At 32.5% G+C, this 26,373-nt stretch overlaps 1 protein-coding gene across 11 annotated transcripts in view; it reads right to left on the bottom strand.

Moving 5' to 3' along the window:
- The window catches only part of MBNL2 (muscleblind like splicing regulator 2), a 172,457-nt gene that overhangs the window by 29,779 nt on the left and 116,305 nt on the right, over positions 1–26,373 (bottom strand). For 4 of the 11 annotated variants that reach the window (XM_074299385.1, XM_074299384.1, XM_074299380.1 and 1 more), the window contains 3 exons: positions 19,243–19,443; positions 16,487–16,750; positions 5,888–6,041 (listed from right to left, as the gene is read on the bottom strand). In XM_074299385.1, the coding sequence (XP_074155486.1) occupies positions 5,888–6,041; positions 16,487–16,750; positions 19,243–19,443 (619 nt within the window). Of the gene's footprint in view, positions 1–354; positions 391–5,887; positions 6,042–6,682; positions 6,737–16,486; positions 16,751–19,242; positions 19,444–26,373 lie in introns of all 11 variants that reach the window. The other 7 variants (XM_074299381.1, XM_074299377.1, XM_074299386.1 and 4 more) reach the window with 3 other exon arrangements.

The raw sequence follows: 26,373 nt of genomic DNA, 5'->3' as shown, positions 1-26,373 counted from the left end.
CCAATGAAATTAGCCTGTTCTTTTCATAAAGTAAGCTACCCCCTCCCCTTATGCTAGACCATATAAAATATACAAATAATCAAAATAGAGATCACTGAAAAGCAGATTGGAATTCATGGTTTTATGCTAGTGTAGAATGGTAGTTAGAGCAGGGGATGTCCCATCCAAGCTGTAGTTTTCTTAAAAACAAAAACAAAACCCTAAAAACCCTCTAAGTTAACTCTAAAGTCAATTAAGTCTTCAGATCTAACCATTTCCTAAGGAATGAATGTCTGAGATTTCCAAAAAGAAGTTTGAAGCATGTGAAGGTATTATACAGAATATCAAAGACAAATAAAAAAGGTTGGAACCTACCAATACTGGTAGCGGGTGCCATGCACAAAACTGACCCTGCATGTCATGCAATGGGAGGTGGGAAAAGTGAATAAAGGGAAAGAAACAGGTTAGCTGTTTAGAGTTAACATTCAGAGTGAGATTCAAGCACAAACAGATACCAGCAGAGGTTAGTTTAACATGACCTTTGAAGATCATTCATAGTTTCTATCATTCATGAATAAGAACTGACATCATTTTGTGCAAAAATTCAAGCACACTGATAGACATTTCATAATTGCATCTATGAAAATGTATTTAATAACATCGAATTTGTTTCTAACTCCTTTTCTACAAGATCTCAAAATAATTTGCAGACATTACCAAGGTATTCCTTTGAAAGAAAATAGTTATTTTGCAGATGAAAACTAAGTACAGAAAAATATCCAAGGTCATAAAGAGTATGAGTCAATAGTGTGGTTAGAAATAGAAACCATATTGCCTCAATTCAGGTCAAGTATTCTACCCACAGTAGACTACATTGTCTTCAATACATTATAATGATTGTTTCTTTTGTTATTGAAAATATTCCAACTTAGCAAGGTCATCAAGATTCCCAAAAAGAAGTCAATAAAGTAAGACTTTTAATTTGGAAACTTAGGGGAAAGCTGTAGAGAAACAAGTAGTATTGTCTATGGATGTTTATCTTGTCATTCATTGGCCTAAGCCTTACATTGTTTACTTAGCCAACATCCAGGATAATTTAACTCTATTGCCTCAGAAAGACATGTACTTCTGTGATTATGCCTCAGGGAAACATATAGAACCGCCTCTCAAGCCAAGAAACTACAAAGTGAGGTCCAAAGATCTTAAAACCGAAGGCAAGAAATCTAGGACCTTAAAGACTCTATCAATGATTCCTTCTGATTTTTCTCTTGTAATCATACTGGACTTTGCTTAGATAGTTTAGAGCAAAGTTTCTTAAACTCTCCCATTCTTGACCCCTTTTTATTTGAGAAAGCTTTATGTGGCCCAGGGTATATAGGTTTATAAAATAGCTATAAAATTTAAACATTTGCTGATAATAAATCATAATTTTGCAACCCCCACATTCAGTTATGAGGCTGAATTATGACACACAATTTAAGAAGCTGGGCTATAAAAAACACTATGGTTTTGATCCCTTCTTAAAAAACACATAGTCTGTATAGTGCTAGAAATCAATTATTCCCCCTGGCTGCTGGTGATTTAGGCTAAAGTTAAGGACACAGAGAATCTTACACTTATGTTTGAAAGTCCATGAACTTGGAGTGATGGAGCCCAAGCAAGGTAAAGAGAGATTTGAATTTTTCTGCTTGGCCTAAAGAGCTAAGAACAATAAGTTGAGGTGGCAAAGAAGCAATTTTTAGAAGAGCCTCTTGATAAAAGATTCTCAAATAAAACTGGCTACGGCAGGTGACAGAGGACTCACCTTTGCTAACAATCTGCAAGCTAAAGTTAGATAATCACTTGTCACATATGTTATTGAAAGGGTTTCTTGTTTAGGAATGGATTGCTTAGATAGTTTCTGAGGTCTCTTCCAACTCTTAGACTCTGGGAAATGTTCACTTAATCTGATAAGCTGTATCTTGTGGAGCTGGCCCTAAGTAGCATGCCATCTAGACTGCCACAATTTAAGAATACAATAAAGCTGTCTTAATTATCTAAACAGAGTCATGGGGAGGTGGCAGTGTATAGTAGAGAGACTAGTGAATTAAGAATCAGAAGATCCGGCTCTGCTACAGCCTCAGTTTTTTTTGTAAGGAGAAAAATGTGACATAAGGTGATTTTTATGCTTTAAAACTACAATTTTATAAAATTTTTATATAACTTCCTCTAAAAACTGACACAAGGCTACGTGACCTCTATGTGGAATACTATGTGAACCAAAAATATTTTTTTCTTCATCACAAATCTATGGCATTTAATGAAATTAAATGGATAGGTCCTTTTTTTATTACCTACATGTAACATTGATGTATTATATTCAAGAGAAGGGGGGAAATGTTCAAAAAAATCTCGTTTGGGTATTTCATCAAAAGGGCACGTGTATATGTGTGTAAGTTGTCTGGATAACTATATTATTCAATTAATATTTTATAAACTCAGTTTTTCCATCTGCAAAATAAGTATAATGATTCTTGCCATTGACTATAAGAAAATATATTGAGGAATAATGAGATAATGTTGGCAAAAACACTTTCAGCAATTCAGAATAAACCTATCATAGAGATGCCAAAACTATTTTCTGTAGATGCATTTTTTTTAACCATTTTCCTAATAGCAAAAAAAAGAATCATAATCACTGGGTTAAACTTAAAAAGGAAAAATCTACTATTAATATGCTGGGGATACCAGTGAGGACTATGTCTGCTTTACTATAGTTTTTTAGAGGAATTCCCAATCTTGCAAGGTATTGATGGTGGCCACATCACTATTGGACATTTTTATGTCTTATGCAAAAGTCACCCTATTTAAGTGGTGTTGATTTCAATAGCTCATCAAAAACTTTACTATGAATGACCTTATAGTAAAGGATAACCTCTATATGGATATATGTTGCTCCTTTTTTCCTTTTATAAAATATTCTGAACATAAAAAAAAAATTATAGGGAGAAAAAAAAAACAAATTCTGCCAATTTAAAGCAAAAAAGACCATCATCAAGCAGCAAAACAAAAAAAAATGATTTAAAGTAATAATTTGAATTGTGTGGTTTAAAACAACAATAATAACAATAATTTTATTATTATCATGGCTATTATGGATTTTTGGAAATGTACTTTATAGAAAGTTAAAGCAATATCTTAAACTAGCCAGAAGTAAAGTGAGCACAGAATTTCCTGAAATTGGCATGCAAAGGCAAAAAAGGGTTTTGCTAATTTCTTTTCAGATTCATTTTTTTTTCAAACATCTATGGAGAACATGTACAAGCATCATAAAACTTCAGAGGAAAAAAAATATTTGAGATGGAGAATTCCTTCATGCATTGCATTTCACAAGTGTTTCTATATATAAGTTTTTCTGCAAAGACTTATATTCTTGCATATTTTTAAAAATTACAATATGACTATCAATGAAAGCACTTCTGACACACCTTTGGCTACTCTAAATTTCACAGAAATATATGGTTTACAATTAATCTCCTACAGCCAAAATGCATATGAAGCTTTCCTATATAATGTGAATGATTTATTCATCCAATAGAGGGCAATACTACATGGCCCCAGCAACATTTTGTTTCTTTAATTATTTAATATTCTTTCATAAACAAAAATCAAGAAACTCTACATGGCATACAGGGATGATGTGTTTTCCTGATCAGAAAATATCTAAATGATTTCTAAGTAAAGTACTTTTACATGAGTTTTTTTCTATGATTAAATGAAACAGTTATTATGAAGGGATGTTAAGTGTTAGTGTTAGAGGTGATAAAACAAGTGTTATGAATCACAAGTTATCCAAGATCCATTGTTCAGCAGAGCTCTAGGGATTCATAGGCAGTTGCAAGGTTTGAACTGGGTTTGATGAACTTTCCCACATTTTCATGTTTTCTACCTGTTTTTCAGAATCACAGAATTTTAGAGTTAGAAGGAACCTTAGAGGTCATTTCGTCCAACCCTGGCGTTTTCCAAATGAAAAACCTCAGAGGTATGGCACAGAAGTCAGATGATTGGCTCCTGGTGACCGCAAAAGTCAGAGCCAAGAACAAAAACCCAGTTTTGTCTCTCTTTCTGTTATACCATGTTGTGGCCCAAACTTATCATAGTCAAGTAACTAGTGATGGAAATCTCATCAACCTAACATTAGGAGATGCCTGCGAAAATCCTGAAGTAGCTGATTATCTCAGAGAACCTTATGCTAAGTCTAACATGGAATAATGCCATTGAATTACATTAGCCATAGTGACTAATAACTTTGCATATAGAAATACAAATGTTATAAATGTACCAGAATAAACAAATTGGGCTTTATTAACCATGGTACCAATGAAACCTTAATAGTACTAATTTCCAACATGGGAAAGTGCATTTTGTGGGAGCATGATTTCTAGTTTTAAAGTAAATGTGAAACCTTTGAACCAAGAAAGCAGAGCACTATGAATCCTTGTACTTGCTTAATTCATATACTTATTATAACTTTAAAATGTTTTTAAAAGATTAATAAACACATGCCAGAGTATACACATAATAACAAAATATCAGGAAAGACTCAAAAAAACTTCTTAGACTGACATGCTTACCATACATAGGAGCTGAAAAAAAATTCTTGAAAAGATTAGCCACTCTAATAATATGTCATTTAAAATGTCTTATTTCATTAGGTTTTTTGATAGTAAACAAAGTAGCTTAAATGTATTTTTTCCCTCAATAAGGCAAAATAACTTTAAATATTATCACTCCACCCCCACCTAAAAAAAACAAAACTCACAACATAATAATTAACAAAAGATAACAAAGCCAACCTCAGAATACTTTCTGCTTCTCTAGAGTTTAAGCCATTCCCTGGCAATGGTAAATGACACCAAAACAACAGGTCAATTTGGTCTACGGTCTATTTATGTAGAAGAAAAATCCATCAAACTGATTGTTTGGCATTGTGTAAGCTAACTATTCATTAATGATTTCTCCCCATATCTGGTCCCATGCACGAAACTGTGTGAAGAAAACCACATGTAACAGAGTGAGAGCTGGAACCAGGAGCCAAAAAACTTGGGCTCTAGTCCCAGCTCCATTGTTGACTTAGTATGCGTCCTTTGGAAGCCTTGAAAAATGGGAGGCTTATACTAGATGATCTTTAAGGTTCACCAGAAGAATCCTATGGTTAATGTAAAAATCTTCAAGTAGCCAGAAAGAGTCAATACATTGAAGCATCTCACATGTTACCAGGGAGTGACTTGGCACTAAGGAAAATTAAAGTTTTTGTATATGTGATATTAATGGAGATGGAGAAAGGTATAGAAAAGGACAATATGACTGAAAGAATTTCTTTAAATTACATTGTTTGTCTTTTGAATGCACTCTCTAGAAAAAGATGGAGGTTAGTATTCCACATATAATATATATATATATATATATATATATATATATATATATATATATATATATATACATATATATATGTAATATGTGTGTATATGATGTACATATATTATATACACTTATATGTAAAATGTTAATAAATCTTGGGTTCATTTGGAAATGCTTCATGTTAAAAGGATATGTTTATATTAGCAATATTCAGTCTGTAAATACAAAAAAACAAGAGATCTAGTGGTGGTTGTTTTTTTCATCATTTATCTCTAGGATCAAAGCTAGTATTTAATTATCTAAACTATCTTTAGAATCTTAACAGGCTTTGGATGAAATTCAAATTAACATAAATCCTTCTAGATCCACGTTTCAGTCCATGTTGTACCTTTAAAAGTAGAGGAGGCGTCACCAAAAAGCTTAAAGAAATGAAAAACAGAGAGTGAATTACCAGAAGCACATTCAAACAAGTGGTGTTTTTTCTTCTAAAACATTAAGTGGAACATACCTGTCGGAATAAATGCCGTGTGTTGCTGCAACTGTGCATGAGCTAGTGCCTGCTGACAGTGCAAGACGCTGGGGTTAAAGACGGCGCTGGCACCGTTGCTTTTTTCAAGTGCTTGTCTCTTTGGTAAAGGGTGAAGAGCACCGGGAGGAAAGGCCTACAAATAAGGAATTTTGATAAGACTTGTAGAACTTAAAGGGAAAAAAAAACATACCCAGTCTACACAGAGATATAATATTGCCACATACTTTAAAAATTGACAGCTAAAGAGATGCCTTTGCCATGCACCTTAATTCAAACAGCAGCGATGTACAATGAGTGAGGTTTTGTTATTGAGGGCAAAAGCATGATTTCATTAACCTAAGACTGTAGCACCACAACTATGGAAAAGGAAACTATCAAGCAACAAAAATGGCATCTGCTTTAAGAATGAGTTAAACTATTCTAAAGGAAAAAGGCACTTATATTATTAATACCTAGTACTTTTTTTCCCCCTAACTACATGAAAATATTTGGAGCTTAAAAGTTAATAAAGATTTTAATGAGAACTTTTGTTTTTACCAAATCATTGAAACTTGCTTCAGAACTTTTAGAAACGGTATTAAAACATGTTAGGATTAAATGATTCTCTTGCATTTATTACATATGAAAAATGAGATGGCTAAACACTAAATTGGATATTTTCATAAATTAATAGTAATGACTGTTTTCAACTGATGTTAAAACAAAAAGCAATACAAATCTCAGTTGGTTTTCTGAAAAGCTACATGCAAAGCGAAAGGTGAAAGGTCAAAGTACCAGGTCTACAGTTGCTTCGAGAGGTCGCTTCATTGCTTTGGCAGTCGACTGAGTCTTTTAATAACAGGCAGCGAGCACATGATGGCAGTGGGCCAATGGGATTCAAGCGAATTAACATACAGGTAAACAGCAAGCAGAGGTGCATCATGGGAACGGCATTGCATTGTGGATAGGTGAGAAGGAAAAAAATATTCTGAATGCAATATACAACATACAAAACACTAGGCATGCACAACAACAAAAATGTTCTCTAAAGAAATGAATATTACACCTTGAATTAGTATTGAAGCAAAAATGCATCTACTATACCTTAGTTAAAAGCATATAAGAGAGTAAGATATAGATGTTTGAAATTCAGGAAAGTTAATTAAAACAGCAGCTTGCATACACACCATAAGCATTTTTATATTGCTTCACAGAAATGCAAAAATCTTAAAGATTACATGGATTGATTTAGAAGAATTTCTGATAAGTTAGTTGTCAAGTACAAAAATAACCTAAAAATTGTTGTTTGCAGCCCAAGCTGGGTAATGTTACATGTTTTCATACCAGATCTACTGTAGCAAAGTGAAGTGACAAACTGGGACAAAAAATTCAGGCAAAAAAAAATTAACAAACACTAAGATAATTTAGGCAAAAGTGTTTGGGACTTTTTTTTTTCTTTGGCTGAATTATGTGGATAATTGCCTCAGTTCTCCATTTTACTTTACCATTGTGGACCTGGCATTGTGTAATACCCTTTTGATTTTAGTAAGTTTTAGAATTAAAGTTTGTTTCTCATTTTTCCCAATTTTATACTACAATTTTATGTCTGTTGACTAACTTATCATCCATTCAATAGTATCTATTACATTTGGAATTGTGGCTTAGGTGTTTTTCACTTACCGCAATATACTGAGAAATACTTTGTTTTAGCAACATAAGTTTTTCTGAGCTATCATAGTTATCTATATTCAGCAAATTTATATGTATATTTAGAAAGATCAGTGACTGAGTTAGTAAGAGCATGGAACTGATGGTTAGAAAAGGAGTAACAGCTAAAAATAGCAGACTTGTTAAAATGCTTAAACCAAATAACATATTTAGCACATAACCATACTTTGTTGCCAATATTTGCATTTAAGGGGCTGAAATGAAAACAAAGGTTGATCTGATTAGATCACAACAGAAAAGTTTGCTAATATTTTCTAGTTTTTACAAAGATCCATAGTAGCATAATAGCATTCTGTGAAAATATATAGGATTGAAGGAATTGCCATAAATAAAACAAAAAAAAAATCCTTTTTTTGTGCAGCACAATAGGTAAGCCCCTCATGTTTAGTTAAGGAATTCACATTTGTGTTGAATTTGTTCTAAACTCCAGATGTGGAAAATCAGACAGAAAATAAATAAAATATGGAAAAGCAGTCAGACAGTAACACTGAATTGAGACACATGATGGGCTACATTTTCCTCCATAAATAAATAAAGTGTCATTGATCACGATTAGAAAATTCTGATTAAAAAAATATGGGGGGGGAGGAGGGAGAGAGAGAGAGAGAAAAAAACTGAGATGGATAAAACAAGGAAATTAGGAGACAGGAAATGATTGATGAAGAAACAGATATTCAGGATGATTGAGTGCATAAAGAAGATTGGGAAGGTGAATGGATACAAAAGAAGTTTAAATGAGATGAACAAAAGGGAATCTGGGTAGAAACTATACATAAGAATCAATGGCTGCCAACTACTGATGAATCATGGCCTCTGATTTAAAAAATGACCACTGGTTACATAGGAGAAAATCCTTCCAGAGAAGTTAGTATATTGTCATATCACTTCAATCATTAGTTTGTTTAAAACACTGAGGCTTACTTCCCACTTAATGGAATAACATTAAAAAATTTAATCAATGATAACTACAAAAGTGCATGTCTTCTTTTTCTCTAATGAGAATGAAAATAAATTTGATAATCTAGTATACTTGATCCTCAATTATCTTTGTATTTCAAGTAACATATTTTCCGTGTCCATTTTTTTTGTCATGTTCTAGAGTACAGTATCTGATTGTTTGACTCTTATTTTAGTACCAAAGTATCAGAGCTCAATAATGCCTACAGGAACCACTGGTGTCATTGATCATGCCATAACTGCTTCAGGAACTTCTCAATAGCTTTAGAATCATCATTTGCCTCTCTCTGGATTATTGTGAGTTTTATCTAATTTTCTATACAACAATTACTCAGCCTCAAAGCTTCTCAAAAGAGATTTGTTGCTGAAATCCTCAGGTGCTACCCTTCTGCTCCCCAACCCTGAACTTCATGAAATTTGAGAGTTTTCTTCCCTTTCTATTCCAATTCTTTAAATGATCTCTGCTTTCTCAAATATCTTATAAAATTTTTGTATAGATTCCTTTTTTGTACTTTTACATTATAGCTTGTTTTATAAGTATGTGTTTAGTTTTGATCCTCCTTATTAGAACTATACTCTCTGAAGGTTGGAACAGGTCACGTAACTTACTTCCCCCCCCCTCCCAGTGTGTAACACATAAGCAGTACTTAATAAATGAACTGAATTATCCTGAATTATTTAACCTTTCCATGCCTTGTCCTTACATCTTACTTTTCCTCTTCTAGAGAGATTAAGAGGCTTTCCTGGTATCCATCATTCTCTGTTGTCCATTAAACCTTTCTTAACTGTTAGTGAGGCAGTGATTCCCTTTGCCCCATTTTGTATTCTCTTATGCATGCCATTCAACTGTACCACCTTCTGCTACCTGACCTAGATGGAATTGGTTCAGATCTGTGATTTCTTGACGTAAGAAATTTCTACTTTAGAGAAAGTAATTCAGATACTATAGTCACCCTGCAATTTATAATCTTAGAAAGCAGCCTAGAACAAATCATGATTAAGTTATTTGCCTATGATCATCCACCTGCCAAAAGTAAGATCTGAACCCAGACTGGGCTCTCATTTGGTAAACCTTCCTCCTTATAACAGCTAATATTTTCTACACACTTATAAAGATTTGAATGAGATTGTAATGCCTAAGTGGCCTCTCAGAATTAGCTTTGCTGACAGAAAACTCAATTAATTTTCTAAATTCATAGCATCTCAGGGACTACATTATCCCACATTCCAGCCAGACCTGACACATATTGCTGTTTTTCAAGCTAATAAAGGCTTTTGCTAAAGGAATGTGCTGTCGCTACAGTACTGTTGTTTCAGAAAGGAATCTTTGCTGAGTTGCTAGAGACCTAATTGCACAAAGACCCAAAGGCTGCCTATTTCTCTTTAGTCAGAGTTGTCAGTTACATCTGTTTTATAATGCATTCTTTCTTTGAACAACCAAAATAGTGGATGACCTCTCTAAAACAAGAGAAATAGAGACAAAACTGCTGAAGGAAAAGGCAATTTAAAATCCTTTCTTAGTAATGATTGATACTGGAAAGTTATCAATCTTTCTATGTCAATTATCTTTGTATTTCAAGTAACATATTTTCATGTTCTAGAGTACAGTATTTCAAGTAACATATTTTGTCATGTTCTAAAGTACAGTATCTGATTGACTCTTATTTTAGTACCAAAGTATCAGAGCTCAATAATGCCTACAGGAACTATTGGCGTCATTGGTAGACCTATTATACAGGTAAGGAATAAAATATTCCTTGAAATGTAATTTGGTTTAACTTTTTTTTTTTTCTGGATATAACATAGAATCATAGGACCAGAAATGATTTTATGTATCTAGTCCATATAAAAATGACATCCAATTTATCCCAGTAAGACCCTGTTTTAAAGATCTGTAAATCTCCTAACCTTTCTTGATAAAGTATTTCATTATTTAAAAAATTCATTTACATCTGAAATCCAACACTTGTTTACATCACTTTTGATACATATCAATGGAGGAGTGAGCCAAGCAGTATATTCTAAAGTGGAAAGACTGGTATGAACAAAAACTAAAAAATCAGAGAGTGTCCTCTATATTCAATGAATGGTCCTATTTAACTAGGGTAGAGAGTATATTTAAGAAGAGGTGGGTGCAGAGAAGAAATAAGCCTGGAAGGTTTTTCACTTCAAAATAAAGAATCTCAACTTTATTCAGTAGATAGTTGGGAATCATTAAAAGTTTTTAAGCAGTATCAGCTCTGGAGAAGGAAATACTTAAGGGTAGTGAGACATGATGACTATGTAGAAGTATTGGCAGGACTATCATTATTGCCAGATAGTTGAAAATTGCTTCTTCAGAATTTGGTTCAATGTTCAGGAAAAACTTCCTAATAATTAGAGGTGACCAAATGTAGAACAGACTGTCTTGGGAGTAAATGTATTTCCATCATTGCTTTTCTTTTGGTGGATACTAGATGATCATTTGTCAGAGATATTGTAAAAGGTATTATTTTTTCAACAAGGGGCTGATAAATAAGGTCCCTTCCATCTTTGTGATTCCATGGTAATTTAGGAAGATAAATATGAACATGATATGTAGGCAAATAAGAAGGTAAACAGACTAGAGGCAAGTATACTGTAGTATATAAGAAGTCTATTGCAATAGGCTAGAGTAGACATCCTTAACTTTTTTTATGTCATGATTTCTTTTGGTATTCTGAAGAAATCTATTGAACTCGCCAGATTTTTTGAACTACATAAAATACATAGTACTACAAAATAACCAATTATAATAAAATCTTTCATCTATCTATTTATCTAGCTAACAAATTTATAGACTCTGGGTTAAAAACCTCTTCTTTAGAGCAAAAGCTAAAATCAAGATGAAAATAAGGGACATGAACAGTATAAACAACATCACAAGGAAGTACAGATTTAATTCATTGGATAAGAAAGTTTGAATGAATAACCTCTAAAATCTCTTCTATCTCTGAAATTCTATCATAATCAACATGATTAAATATGGTATGGGAGAGAATGGAGGAGTGAAAAATAATTAGGAGATTAAGTGACTAGGAAAACAGTGCTGTCATTTAACAAAAATAGAAAGTCAAGAGGAACCATTTTCCTTTTCTCATTTGGTGGGAAAAGATAATCAGTTGATCAAATAATAAATGAAAAAAGTATTCATTAAGCATTATTATATTCCAGGTACTATTCCAAGGGCTATAGATACAAATAAAAAGCAAAACACTTGGCCTGAAGAAGCTTATATTCTAATGGAGAAGACAGCATAAACATAAATTGATATATATAATAAGATAAAAAAGAGTACATGGAAGAAAATTTCAGAAGGAAGAATATTAGCAATTGCAGGGGTAGAGGAGCACCAGAAAGGATCTCCTACAGGAAAGGGTGTTTGAGTTGACTCTTTCGGAATTACAAGGATTCTGAGAATTTGAAATCAAGAGGAAATTAGAATTAAAATGGCTGAAAAGCCATAGGGACAGGAAATAGAGAATAAAAACAGTATATGAAGAACAGCAGGCAGAACAGTATAGGATCCCGTCTAATGTCCTTATTTCATTTAGATTTGATGTCCAGGTTCCTCTTGAGTCAAATGCTTTTTCCACTGTATGTTCAACAAGCATTTATTAAATTCCTAGTATGTGGCCAGATACTGTGCTAAGTGTTAGGGATACAAAAAAAAAAAAAAAAAAAAAAAAAAAAAAAAAAAAAAAAAAAGGCTTATATTCCACTAGGGGGAAAAAAAAAACAAAAAACCCTTTACATAGTTAAAGAAAAATAACATTAAATAGCAATTACTAAACTAGAGAACCAGTGACTATAAACTATTCTTTTTATCTATAAAAAGGATTGAATTATTTATGCTAGATGTATGTATTTCATAGATACTTATCTATTGTACATGTCTTCCCCAAACAGTTTGTAAATTCTAAGAGCTTCCTTCCTTCCCTTCCCCTCTCTTTTTCTTTCTTCCTTTTCTTTTTTCTTTCTTTCTTCCTTCTCTTTTTTCTCCTTTCTTCCTTCCTTCCTTTCTTTCTTTCTTCCTTTCTTTCTTCTCCTCCCTCCTTCCCTATCATTCTCTCTCTCTCTCTCTCTCTCTCTCTCTCTCTCTCTCTCTCTCTCTCTCTCTCTCTCTCTCTCTCTCTCTCTCTCTCTGTCTCTCTCTGTCTCTCTGTCTCTCTGTCTCTCTCCTCTCTCTTTCTCTCTCTCCTTCCTTCTTTTCCTTTCTTTTTTTCCTCAAACACCTAGGAGAATAGTGGCACACAACAAATGCTTGTTGATGATTGATTAAGTGATTGAAATATGTACTCTAGTAAGTTGGCTAAGTACTTTGGGAAAGTTGAAGGCCTGGGGTTTTGGTTTTAGTAGATGGGAATTGTGAACATGTTTGAAGGCAGAGAAGAAGGAAGCAGTGGAGGAAAATGCTGAAAATGTAAGAGAACAAGAAAGGCTTTTTGAAGCATCAAAAAATCTGGCTGGAGGAGGCAAGAGGAGAAAATAAGGAGAGCGTTAGGTCTTGAAAGGTAGGAAGGAAAGAGGAAAAGATAAATGAAAAACAAGGAAATTCTAAAGCTAAAAGAAAGAAAGTTGATTGTTTTTCTACTGGATGGCCTCAATTTCCAAGTTTGCTAAAATATAATTGAAGAATTACTGCTCTAGATCTTTTCTTCTTTAAGATAAATTTGTGATTCTCAAACCTTTTGATCTTATGAACCCTTTACACACTTAAAGATTATTTAGGAACTTCAAAAAGCTTTTATTTTGTGGGTTATAGCCAATGATATACTGGTAAATGTTTAATAACCAGCTTTCAAAAACATTCTCACAGCACACCTTTACATTTAATCTGCATTATTAACATTTTCTTCATCACTTTCTTAAATCTAAACAATCAACAAAATAATAAATGATTTGTGCCATTTGCCAATTACTAAGGTATAAATACTCATATTGAAAATTTAATAATCAGTTTTCATGAGCCAATTTAAATTAGCTCCAACACAAAAATTTATGAATATTTGCTATATCAGAAATTTTAAAATTTTGGCATTATTATGAAAAAAATTTTGACCCCATAGATCTGCTAAAAGGATCTTGGACATTCTCACAGGTCTTAACTTATACTTTGAGAACCACTGAATTACACAATTCCATTTATCCTAAACTTTCTTAGATTTAATTGTCCAGTCCCTTCAATTTAGCCTGTATGTTCATAGTTCTATATCTCTCCAGTTTCTTCTCATGAATAGAATATAGATAGGTTGCTAGTGTAAAGTTTTGTTAGGATTCAGAATTCAAAATAAGGGCTAAAAGCCAGGATAGGAAAACTGAGGGCTTATACAGGGCTCAATCAAAAGACAAAGGACAAGGAACAGTTTGGAGGCCAAAGTCCTGGCAAGGTTGAACAGAATGTCAGATTTCAGCTTTGAAGAAAAAAAGTGGGAAAGTGGCCAAATATTCTCAGTTTCTACATGTTTTTCATGGACAATTAAAATGTGTATAACAGATGCGAGAGCTATTAAAGAATGCTTAATATCATAACATTTTCATGTCTGTTAATAAAATTTATTTGAATGAAAAATCAGATAACTTTTGTATTATAATCTCTCCTATCACTTTCCAGATTAAAAAAATAAAACTATGGAGAGAAATGGATTTTTTTTTTTGATTGTCATAGTTTAAGAAATACAAAAGCACTATATCTCTGGTACTTAGCATAGTTACTAACCTATAGTGACATTTAATAAATACTTTTTTGAATTAAATCTCCTCCTTTCTGGGATAGAAATTTCAAATCTTTTATAGTCATTTTTTTTTTTGAGCTGGGAAAAACAAAACAAAATCACTTCCATTTTAATTCCACATGTCTGCAAATATATTCCTTAGCCAATTTACTTCCCAGGCAGTAGTGACTGCTGAATGAATTTTGTGTGTTCATTATATTTTTTAACTAAGTGACTAGATCACTGATGTCATCTGATTATATAAATCATAAAAATCACAATTTGCATTCATAGTTTCTTTATCAAGAAACAGAAGAGTTTCTCTAGTACACTGGAAATTTTAGCATTAGAACAGACACATGTTGATTTATCCAAGTGAATCCATGATGAAACAAAACTTGCAAATGACTTCAACTAAATAGATGTGACAATTGCAGTATTTTATATATCCTTTTTAGGGAGGGTATGTAGCTTCTAAGACCATTTTGGGGGGGTTGTTTTTTCCAGTAGGCAAGTTTTAGTTACCACCATATTGGGAATCTGAAATTAAACACAATGAAACAATTGAAGAAACTGTAATAACTAATGCTACATTTACTGCAAAACCTTTCCCCAATTTATCTTGGTTATATGAATATATTCCCCACAGCTGGGTTGTGAACTGCTACCATCGTGGTCTTTTCACATATAAATGGAGTTCAGTGTTTAGAGCTCAGGAAGGTTCATGGAAACCTAGATTTGTTATTAATATCATAATCCATAATATCACTGTAAGTTAAATACACTTTAGAGGAGTAGTCTGAGAACCTAACCACCCCTTTTCAATTTATTTCTATTGCAAAAAGTTAGGAGTCCCAAATTAAATTTCTACATAATTTTAAGTGATTTTCCTTATTTCTAAATTGGAGAAAATAATTTCTTAAACTATCTACCTCATATCATTGTTGAGAGGAAAACACTAATATAGCTCTGAGTTATAAATATGCCTTTTGGTAACTTAGAATTGCTTGTTTATAGAAAAAAATAAAAATAAAAGATATTAAGAAAGTTGAAAATAAAGTGCTTTTACTTTGAAAAAAGTATATAAAGTATTCAGTATATACATTTGTGAAAACCTTATTAACTCTTTAAAGAAAAAGCCTTTTCATATACAGCAATAATAATTACTTAATGATTACAGTACTTCTTTCTTTCATAACGTCACTTCCAAAAGTATTCATTTGCCAAAAGAGAAACATTTTTCTATGTTATGAAATAATATATGAAATTATTCACATGGCTCCATTGATACAGATGCATTTAAGAAGATATTAAGTTCAGAGGAAATAATGAGGGAGAGGAGAAATGAGAATGAGAAAGACATGAAAAATAGCAACCCTTTGAAAGAGGCCTGAAGGACAAAACAAGGACATGAGAGGAGTAAATTACACATCCGTTTCTTAATAAGTTAACCAAAAATCACAGAACTATCTCTTTTTTGATAGCTTATTTTATTAATTGGTGGTAGATAATTGATATCAAAAGCATTCAAAGAGGAAATAACTGCCTATGGCCTTTTTGTGTGTGTTAAAGCAAGGTATTGGCAGGCCAGAATTCTTAGACCAACAGACATGAATTTGGAACTTATGGTCAAGGAGGTTAGAGCAGAAAAAATTTTGAGAAAAGGCCTGAATTGTTTGCCTTGTTTTGTCCAACTTTGTTTCCAATTGCTACTCAATAAAGCTCATAAACTTCAATTGCTTTTTGTTTCCCACTCTGAAGACATAAGACCCAAACTCTTCACTTGTTATTAGCCAATGCTCTCAATACAGCATCTGTATAACCCCTCCCCACAAACACATAGCTTGAAAATATTCTTGGATCCCATATTCTCCATTCCCTGTTATCAGGAAACTAAACCCCAACATTTTAAATCGGAAAGTTAAGAAATAAAGTTGAGAGGAGAGCAGGAAGCATAACTCTACATCCAAGGGGTTTATCTATTGTGCTGAAATAGCGAAGGAAGAGCAGACACTGAAGAAACTAATACAGTAGGGAAGAAATAATAGCAGCATTCCCAATTTCCTAGCTACTTTGAGGGTAATACAACAGGAATGTGGACCAAGGAAAATTCTAGTTAGGAGAACCATGGCTGGGCAAGGGAAAGGGGGTAAAAGGCAAAGCTGGAGAGATGCTCACTTACCATCACTGTCGCTGCTGCAGCAGCTGCCTGAGCGGCGACGGCAGCCTGGTTGGCTTGGTGCTGAGCAGCTTTGATTTTGGCCTGCAAGTGTGCAGGAGGGTGGAAATATTTGCATTTCTCCCTCATGCAACGACCTTTTATGTAATCCATACAAACGGTTACAGTGTTGTCATTTGTATCAATCATTGTGCTGTCTGAAGGATGAGCAAAGCGGCAATCAGTCTCTCCTCGGGCACAGTTTCCTCTCTGAAACTCCCTGCACACCTAAAAACATGTGGCAGAGAAGAGAAATTGAAGATGATGGACCCAACAGCCAACATGTTCTTAAAGGAAGGATGTATGTTTCTTTCTTCTGTTAAAGGCTGATCCTTTCATTTCATTTATGAGAAAGCCTTATTTAATTAGAACTCAACTAACCCATCAATTAAACAGTATCTTGTTATTCTATGCTTTTAGTATAAAGAGATAATAACAAGAGTATGAACTGTGATCAGGGTCCTCTACAACCAAGGATGAGCACTTCTTTATCCTTCCATATCTCCTTGGTTTGCTCTAGGTTCCTGCAAGCTAACATATAATAAAAAGGGACAGTGAAAGCAATAAAGCTATTTTCTCCCTTACCAAGAAAAGACTCATTCCCACTATATTGTAATAATTGATGTCTACGATTATGAGTCTAATGAACTAGAAGATCCTCAATGATGAGAGACAAATTCAGTTATAGATTTAGTTATGCTCACTATAGTGTACTTGGTGAGACATGAAAGTGTCTTAATATGTTTTAGAAATATTCCAACAGGAAGCACTTAAATAAAAAGGGCTTTTCCTTCAATTCTCATCTCAAAATTACAAATAATCAGGGCATGTTATCTCGGCAGCATTCTGGTTCATCACAGTTTTACTATATAAAGCAAAATTTCTTTAAAATTAAGAAAAAAATTTTCAGTAATTTGTGAGTTCTAATGTTTTAGTCAGAAAAGACTAATAGAATTTTAAATTATCTTTAGATTTCACTTCTAAAAGTTAAGTACTATTTTGTTAAGTAGTGCTTTGGACTTTCATCACATTTGTTGGTATATTAAAGTATTTAACCGAGCTTAGTTTTTGGTGTGAAATGCAAGCTTCCTAAAGATAAAACATGTTTCTGAAATTCAGTTTTATGTACAATGAACTAACTGGTTTGAAGAATAAATTGAACATATTATAAAAGTATCAGTGGGTCTTTCTAGCTAGGAATATTAACTAATATTCTACCTTTGCTTTGTAACATGTTAAAGAGACAACTATTTTGAATTTCCCCTAAATTATTAAAGAATTTTTCATAGCTGGACAGAACCTACTCTTTAATCATCTCATGTACCAATCAGGTGTTTCTACTGAAATGTCAGAGATGAACGTATTCTAGGCTTTGTTGTAAACTTTGTTCTTTACTTGAAATGAACTAAAACCTGCCTTGCCAAAAGCAATTTTAATTATTTTCTATTATTATCTTTTAGCAATTTATGGAAGGTCTGTATAGCCTCATCCCCTGGGTTTGACTCAGCAGTTTTATTTTGCTCATTATTGTACAGAGCTTATCATCAATTCTTTTGTAAGGCCAGTAGGTGGAGCCCAAAACATTCTGTAGTTTTTTGAAAGCCAAATAATTATTTTTCATTATATATTTGGATTGCTCATCCTTTTTGATGAGGGGCTTAAATTTTTTTTTTATTAGTCCCTCACAACTTTACTTTGTAAACTTTTTTCAAAGGTAGTTCAGACTGTTCCATATTTTATTCTGCTTAGGAGATCTAGCATTATATGTCTGCTTGATAAATATTGAAAATTGGATTAATTGATGTTCAGATGTCAGAACATTTTCAAGCCCTTTGTTTTGTGTGTGAAGAAATTTTATGATATACATTGGGCATTTAGGTGTATGAATAAGGTAAGCATATGCTTTGTTCTTAATAATAGGAATGAATTTATTGGAACAGTTCCAATAAAACTGTTTGGAAAGTGTTTATTTAAATAGTGGCAGCCTGAAAGTCTAGATTCTATCAACATTTCATTGCCATTAGAGTTTAACAGGCAAATACTCAAATGCGTATTTAACTCAAACAAATATAAGTTGAAAAAATATATTCTCACAATAAGGGACAGCATAAATTCAAAGCACCTTCACACAATAGCATATAGAAACTAAAACTGGAAGTAAATTTAAATGAATTCCTTAGCAAATGTACTGTAATATTTACAGTTTATGCTCATGATCAATTCTACAATAAATAATATTAAATACAAAATAAATGATTGAATTCCATAGTTCAGATTCAAATGGAAACTCAATAAAATGTTTATTAGGGTTCCTTGAGTTAGAACTACAGAATTATGCATTATAACTGCTGAAATTATTTTAAATATTTTAAATCATATTTAATAATAACCGTGCATATTGGTTTTTAAAAATCTACTAGTTTATTTTATTAAACTCCCAAATTTTTACCTATTTACTAATTACAATACTGCCACGTGTCCAATGACAGGGAACATATATAAACTGAACAAAGGATTGTAGGTCTTGTTTTCATTATTATTAAAATTGGAACTCATTCACAATTTAATTACTTTTGAGACTTATGCCAATTAACCAGTCTGACTTTTTTGTGGGGAGGGGACAGAGAATAGATGGCTGATTCACTAGAACTGACTTAATATACTTTATGCATTTACTAGCAGAGAAATGTACTTCTAATCATAAACATTAAACAAAGTACCTCAAGTTTATCTGTCCTGAGGAGTTTCTGAGTAGCAGCTGAGCCAGGGACTGTAACAGGTGGACTTCCAGGAACAATAACAGGTGTGGTGGGTAGAATTTCAGTAGGGACTAGCCCAACTCCAGGGGTTACAGGTGTTAAGTAAGGAGCAAAACTAATTGCTGCATTTGTTCCTAGTGCTGGACCTACAGGAAACGTAGGCTGTGAAACGAAGAAAACGTGTAAGAAAAGAAACAGATACCTTTTTGTACAATTAAAAACATATATTTCTTTTTTAAAAAGTTAGCAAACTGACAACCAAATACAATTTTATAAATCCATTGGATGGATGTTTTCACTTGTCTTATTTTATACAGGATTTAACAAGTTTTGAAGGGCATATAACAGTTCTGCTAGGGGGTTGTTTGGTGAAGAATAAATCCAAGGTAGCACCTATACACTTGGCTCTTCCTGGAAAAAAACAATGTCCTTTAAAATAACTTTAATGTATTTTAAAAAAAAACCTGAAAATAATCTGAGAATGCAGCAATAGGGAGAAAGTGGAGTTATTAACCCATGCAAAAGAAGAAGAAAAAGATGTTTCACTAATTTCTCATCATTTCAAACTGTTGATTGTTCAGTTACTTAAAAAATACTTAAGTCTATTACACCCATGCATAAAATCATAATACCACAAAGTTAGATTTAGAAATAATCTAGTCTTACCCTCATCTTACGGATGACACAACTAAGTTCTAGTGAGGTCATCGATTCCAAAGCATGATTCCTATCCACAAATCCCCAACAAATGTTCAATGATTTCTGTCCTTTGCCTTATAACACCTTCTCCCCTCACTATCCCTAACCCAATAACATTCTATCTTTTTTTTAATCACAAAAGAAGATTAACAAGAAAACCTTAATTTTCCTATAACATGACCTCAAAGTTTGATCACCAGCTTACTTTCTGGGTTAATGTTCTGTCCAGAATTGAGCACAAAACTCATTCTCCAGACTTTGGTACCCACCTCAAAAAAACTTTTTGTTTTGTTTTGTTTTTGTTTTTGTTTTTGTTTTAAGCTGCCCTCAAGTACCACTTTCTATTAAAAAAAAAAAAAGCCTCACCTGAGCACCCCCCCATTGGTGCCCTTCATCCCTATTTTGAATTTACTTACTTATATACATACATACATACATACATACATACATACATACATACATACATACTATCTCCCCTTGTAGAATATAAAGGTAGCTCAATGGCACAGTGGATAGAGCACAGGACATGGAGTCAAGAAGATTCAGACACTTATTAACTGTGTGATCCTGGGCAAGTCATTTAATTCTATTTGCCCATCATTTTCCTCATCTGTAAAATGAGCTAGAGAAATGAAAAAACTCTCCAGTATCTTCGCCAAAAAATCACAAATAGGGTCCCAAAGTCAGACACAATTTAAAATGACTGAACAACATAAAATGCAGCTCCTTGAGAGATAAAGATTGTTTTATTTTTTAATCTGTATGCCTACTGCCTACCACATAGGAGACTCTTAATAAATGTTTGTTGTTTGATTGTGTTTTTAGATCCAATTCATCTTTTCTTAGATATAGACACTTTCTTTGTATAGCAGGTGGGGAGGGAAGATGTTATCTACCATAGAAGGTTTGTTTATCCTCTCTGAACTGAATAATCACCGTAGTGTATGTTATCCATTAAACAGCGGTTAGTACTATTTTGTTGCCTGCTGGTTGAGAAGCAATGATCTAAAGGTTGTTGTAGTAGTAGTAGTTGTACTTGTTGTTTTTAAAGAATATCAAGAGGGATGAATTTTTTAAAGTGCCAACTAAATATTTGTAAAATGGAATATGAAGCTCCTATCCTTAGGGGAAATGATATGCAGTTCACAAGAAAACAAATTTTAAGCCTAACTATTAAAACATTCAATATCTCAAAGATTTTCTAAATAAATATTTCAGTTTATCATTTCAATTGAATTAAATGTATTTATTTAGTTCCTGCTCTGTAGAAGGTATTGTGCTAGGGATGAAAGCCAAGAAACTTGCCCTTCAGGAGATTAAATCCTAGAGAGAGATAAATCCTGTACCCACTGAGTATATATAAAGAATATACAAAAGACATAAATTAATTGCAAGAGAAAGAGAATGTTAATATATGGGATTGAAGAACACTGATCAGGAGAAACTTTGTTTAGTAGAGGACTCCCTGAGTCTCACTCTGTTGGAAGTTTTGGGATGTGTGAAAGATGAGCTACAATGGTTCTTTTTATATGATTAAAAAAATATTTTTTAAAAAATAAATTCTTAATTTTTATTTTCCCCAGTTACATGTAATTTTTTTTTATTTTAAAAAATCTTTTTTCTTTTTAAAGAATACAAAATCACCTGGGCAAATAGATATAACAAAATACAACAGATTCTTGCTATCTAATAGAATTTTTTTTTCCCTCCTATGAGAAACTGATTAAGTCTTGAAGAAGAAGTTCCTACATAGTCTCTCAGGAAATAAATAGTGGCTAGCTCCACTTTCATTTCTTTTTTTCTCTTCAAAATTTCGTGTGTTTGTGTATACATGTTTCTCATCTACAAGTTTTCACTGCTTTTTATAGCTCTCATAACTATAATTTAGTTCCATTTTAAAAAATCTCAATCACTTTGAATAAATGTGGACTGCAAAGTGGTGGGATTTTTGTGAAAATGTAATTGTAAAAGGCCTTAACCTTCTGGGCATGATATATGAAAATGCTCATAAAATATTATTTATTCTAAGTGTATCATCTAAAACCTGATGAACAAGGTTTTTTTGTTTTGTTTTGTTTGTTTGTTTGTTTGTTTTTAGTAATCTACAGTAAGATTTTTGTTCTTGATTATTATTTTCTAATTTTTAAGAAAAAAATATTCCCAATCTCAGGTTTGCTGGGGGACATGAGCCAGTATAGAAGCCAAAAAAACAAATGCTTGAATGTTTGTGGACAGAACGATTTCAAATCTCTTAGTTATATTTTTTAAATTATAAATACTTTCAATTAAACTTCATGAAACCATTTTTTTGTCAAAAGGAATTAATAGGCTAAAATAAACTTCATCATTTGTTTTATTGCTTAAAAAACAGCATGAGAAATCATGGAATTTGAGAGGACTGGACTCTGAGTCAGAAGCACTACTTCTCAGATATCCTGATTGTGTAAGTAACCCTGGACAAATCCAGATTCCTCCCAGTTATCTCTCTAACATTATAAACTGCAGGAGATTGCAGTCTGTATTGATAGAGGAAATTGATCACTGGGAGCTCCCTATATTCATGAAATAACAGGGAGAATAAAAAAATTATCGAAAGAAAAGATCAAGTTATAACAAAGTTAGCTTTCTATTTAGCAAGAGTTTCCTTTGATGTAGCTTTGTAAGGTTTGGAAACAAATTTTACAAATAAGCTATATGACTTATTCAGAGATATATTGCCAGTAAATGTTTGAAAATGAATTTGAACCCAGATCTTCCTGATTCTCTATATAGGGATCTAACTACAATACAAAGGATCTTTTATACTACATAATTCATCTCCCTATTTTAAACATCACTCGATACCAATAATTAGGAGATAGAAAATTAGAACTCTATATTGCTTAATATTAATATACATACAGAATTTTAATATACAAAATTTAATGTTAACTTATCTGAGAATAGCCTTAAACCTGAATTGTTCCTTTATATCAAATATCTCATCTTCTCTATATCTTCTATATAATATCTTGTAAAATATTTTCTTCTATATAATATCTAAATAAATTATTTAATTATTCAATTATTAATAAATAATTCACCTCTTAATCACTTATGTGACTTTAATGAAATGCCCCAGTATAGAAAATTATCTGTGAAGATTGCCTTGTTTATATCTTATATTTTATTAAGAATGTCTGGTGGTTATATGTAGATTTTATCACAAAGTGTCTACAGAGATATGAAAGTAGGCATACTAAGATGCTGGCTGTTATCTTAAATAAAAATGGTTATTTAGAATCTGTTTTGAGGGAATTATAACATCATTTATTTCAAACCTCATGTTTTTTTCTTAAAATAAAAGTGCCAATCATGTTTGTCACTATTATTTTGGACTTTAGTCATTAGTTCTTTTACTTTTCTTTTGCTAGTAGGCTAACAAAATTATTCCTTACCTCTAACTAGACAGTTGTTGGTTTTGTTTGGTTTTGTCACTATTGACTGCATTCACTTTTTTTTTTGTAGTTACATTCCTTTTAGATTTTTCTCCCTGCGGCATTACTTTTGTATGCCTTGCCATGTTTCTATGAATTCTTCATGTTTGTGTTCCTTATGTCCTGGTAATATTCCATAACATTTGCATACCATGGTTTGTTCAGTCAACCCATAATTATATAACTATCTATTTCATAATCAGGAATGTAAGAACTACAACATTTGAACCTCATACCTTAGTCCCCAGAATGCTTGACAAGAAAGTAAAAATAGTACTTAGGGAGGCAAAATTGGGAAGAATAGCTGGATCAGACTAAGTATATACTGAGGAAATACTTGCTGTAGGCAATATAATTTTCATAGCATTAAACGTTTGCTTTAAAAGATATCTCAAGAAGGGAAAGAATACATTGATAGGGAATATAAAAACAAGGGCAATATTAATATCCTTAAAAGATGACTAAAACATAGATGATTTCATATGCCCACTTACTTATCCTTATAAAATATGAGAATTGTCTACATGAAAATCCAGAGTATTCTTGAGAAAATCAGTCAGTCAATTAGCATTTCTTAAGGGCCTACTATGTGCCAGATGCTGTGCTAAAGGCTGGAATACAAAAAAAAAATTACTCTTAAGGAGAGCACCCTTAGTAGGAGTGACAACATGTACAAACATGATATATACAGGACAAACTGGTAATAATTAACAGAAGAAGGAACTAATATTAAGAGGAATCAGGAAATTTTTCTTATAGAAGGTAGGATTTTAATGGAGACTCAACTTGCTACTCTGGGAAACTGGGAAGTGGAGATGAGGAAGGAGAGAATTCCAGGCATAGGAAAGAGCAAGTAAAAACATCCAGGAGATAAAATGGCTTATGAGAAGAAAAGAAAGATGAGTATTGTCACTAGTTTTCAGAGTATCTGATGGGTGAGAGGATGAGTAAGGCATTAAGGTGTAAGAAAATTAGAACGGTAAGAAGAAATTATGGAGGATATCATATGAGATCTTTGAAGATAATAGGGAGCCACTGGACTTTTTTGGAAGGGGTGGTGATATAGCCAGCCTTCTGCTTTAGGAAGATTAGTTTGATAGCTAGGTGGAGGATGGCTAGATAGGGAGAGATTTGAGTCTGGAAGACCAATTAGCAGGCTATTTCAAAATCCCAGAGTTAGGGAATGAAGGTCTGTACTAGAGTGATGGTAATATCAGAGTAGACATAAGAAAAGTCAAGAAGGTAGAATCAATAGGACTTGGCAATTGATTGGGTGTGGGGATTGAGAGGAAGAGTAAGGTGTAAAAATGACATTTTATTATAAACTCAAGATGATCAAGAAGATGGTGGGTAATGTGAGACTTTGAGAATAATTTGGAAGTTAGGACGAAGAGAGGATTTTGGGAGAAAGATAATGGGTTTAATCTGAAAATATGAAAAAGGGAATGGATACAGTTTTGCAGATCATATTCTAGAGCAGTAGGATCAAATTCAAATGGAAGTAGAAGTCATTGAACTATACATTAGGATTCCTGCAGGTCCATATATTGTTTTAGTTTTAAAAAGTAATATTATCTATGTTTTATTATATTTTTATTTATTTTATTAAATATATCATATTTTAATGTGCTTTGGACTGTACTCAGGAGTGTTATGAGTTGTGAGTCTGACACCTCTGCTCTGAAGAACGCATTTTTATGCTCACAGAACAGACCTAAAATTACAGATATTTTTATGGAGATGTATTTATTATTTATTATTGATTAAATTAAAAAAACACTGAATATGATGGCACAAATCACTTGAAATGGCATTATAAAATATTACCTTAATATTTATCCTCTAACAACAAGTCTCTCACTTAGGTTAAGATCATATATGATATCTTTATAAATACAACCACAGAGATAACTGTTCATTGACTATCTGTTTACTAATGACAGGTCTATTTGAAAACAACATACTAAAACCTAAATGAAGAGTCCAAGTATAAGCAAAATACTGAAGTGAGTAATAAAGCAATAAAATATATAACTATCCAAGATGCATACCTACCTTAGTGAATGTCTTGCCTAGGGTCCAAATGGAAAACAGATTGCTTCATATGATTCCATTTGTAGGCAATATTATATCAATTTAGGATGTCAAATCCTAAGATATTATTGTGCTTCCCTAAGGAGTTTCATGTTTATCAAAAGGGAACATAATGATCCTTACAGGAAAAACCAAATAATGAAAAATTATTATCTAAATTATAATCATAGAATTTCAGAGTTGGAAGGCACTTAAAAGACTGGCTTCTGAAATTGAAGAACTTTAAAGGCTGATTTTCTCCTTTACTCATCATTAGAAAATTGACAGCTCTTGAAAGAGACCTCAGCACTGACCTTCCCCAAATTCATACTTTTTAAATGTACACGTTATAACCAACTAAGCAGAATATAAATTTTTAAGTAAGTGCTTAAGTGGTTTTTTTATTAAACATATAATTTATTTGGATAGAAAAATAAATAATTATGCTTGTTAAATATGGAATTTGATTGGATAGAAAATAAATAGCATGTACTTAATAAATATTGTTGAATTAAATTTCATGGAATACCAGAATTAGAGCAATCATTATAACACTTCTCAGGAATGTCTGACTTTGATATTCTTCCTTGATGTATTCCTTTCATTCAATTATTTATAAAGGAATCGGCTTCATTTGATGACATGTAAAGAAACACTTCTTGTAAACCATGAAGCAAGCCTTCCTTTTAATACTGTTCAGACCCCATCTAGATATGAGACTTACATTCTTTATGAATGCTTGAGGTTGCTTTAGTGACATCATTCACAAAAACTTAGGATGATTTCTTAGAATCACTGACAGCAGAAATTACCCAGCTGTTATTTATAAGCAACCATTTTCAGT

The sequence above is a fragment of the Sminthopsis crassicaudata genome, chromosome 3 (assembly GCF_048593235.1).
Source record: "Sminthopsis crassicaudata isolate SCR6 chromosome 3, ASM4859323v1, whole genome shotgun sequence".
Classification (NCBI taxonomy): Eukaryota; Metazoa; Chordata; class Mammalia; order Dasyuromorphia; family Dasyuridae; genus Sminthopsis; species Sminthopsis crassicaudata.
The sequence above is the reverse complement of the archived record's forward strand: the minus strand, read 5'-3'. Positions and strand labels throughout refer to the sequence as shown.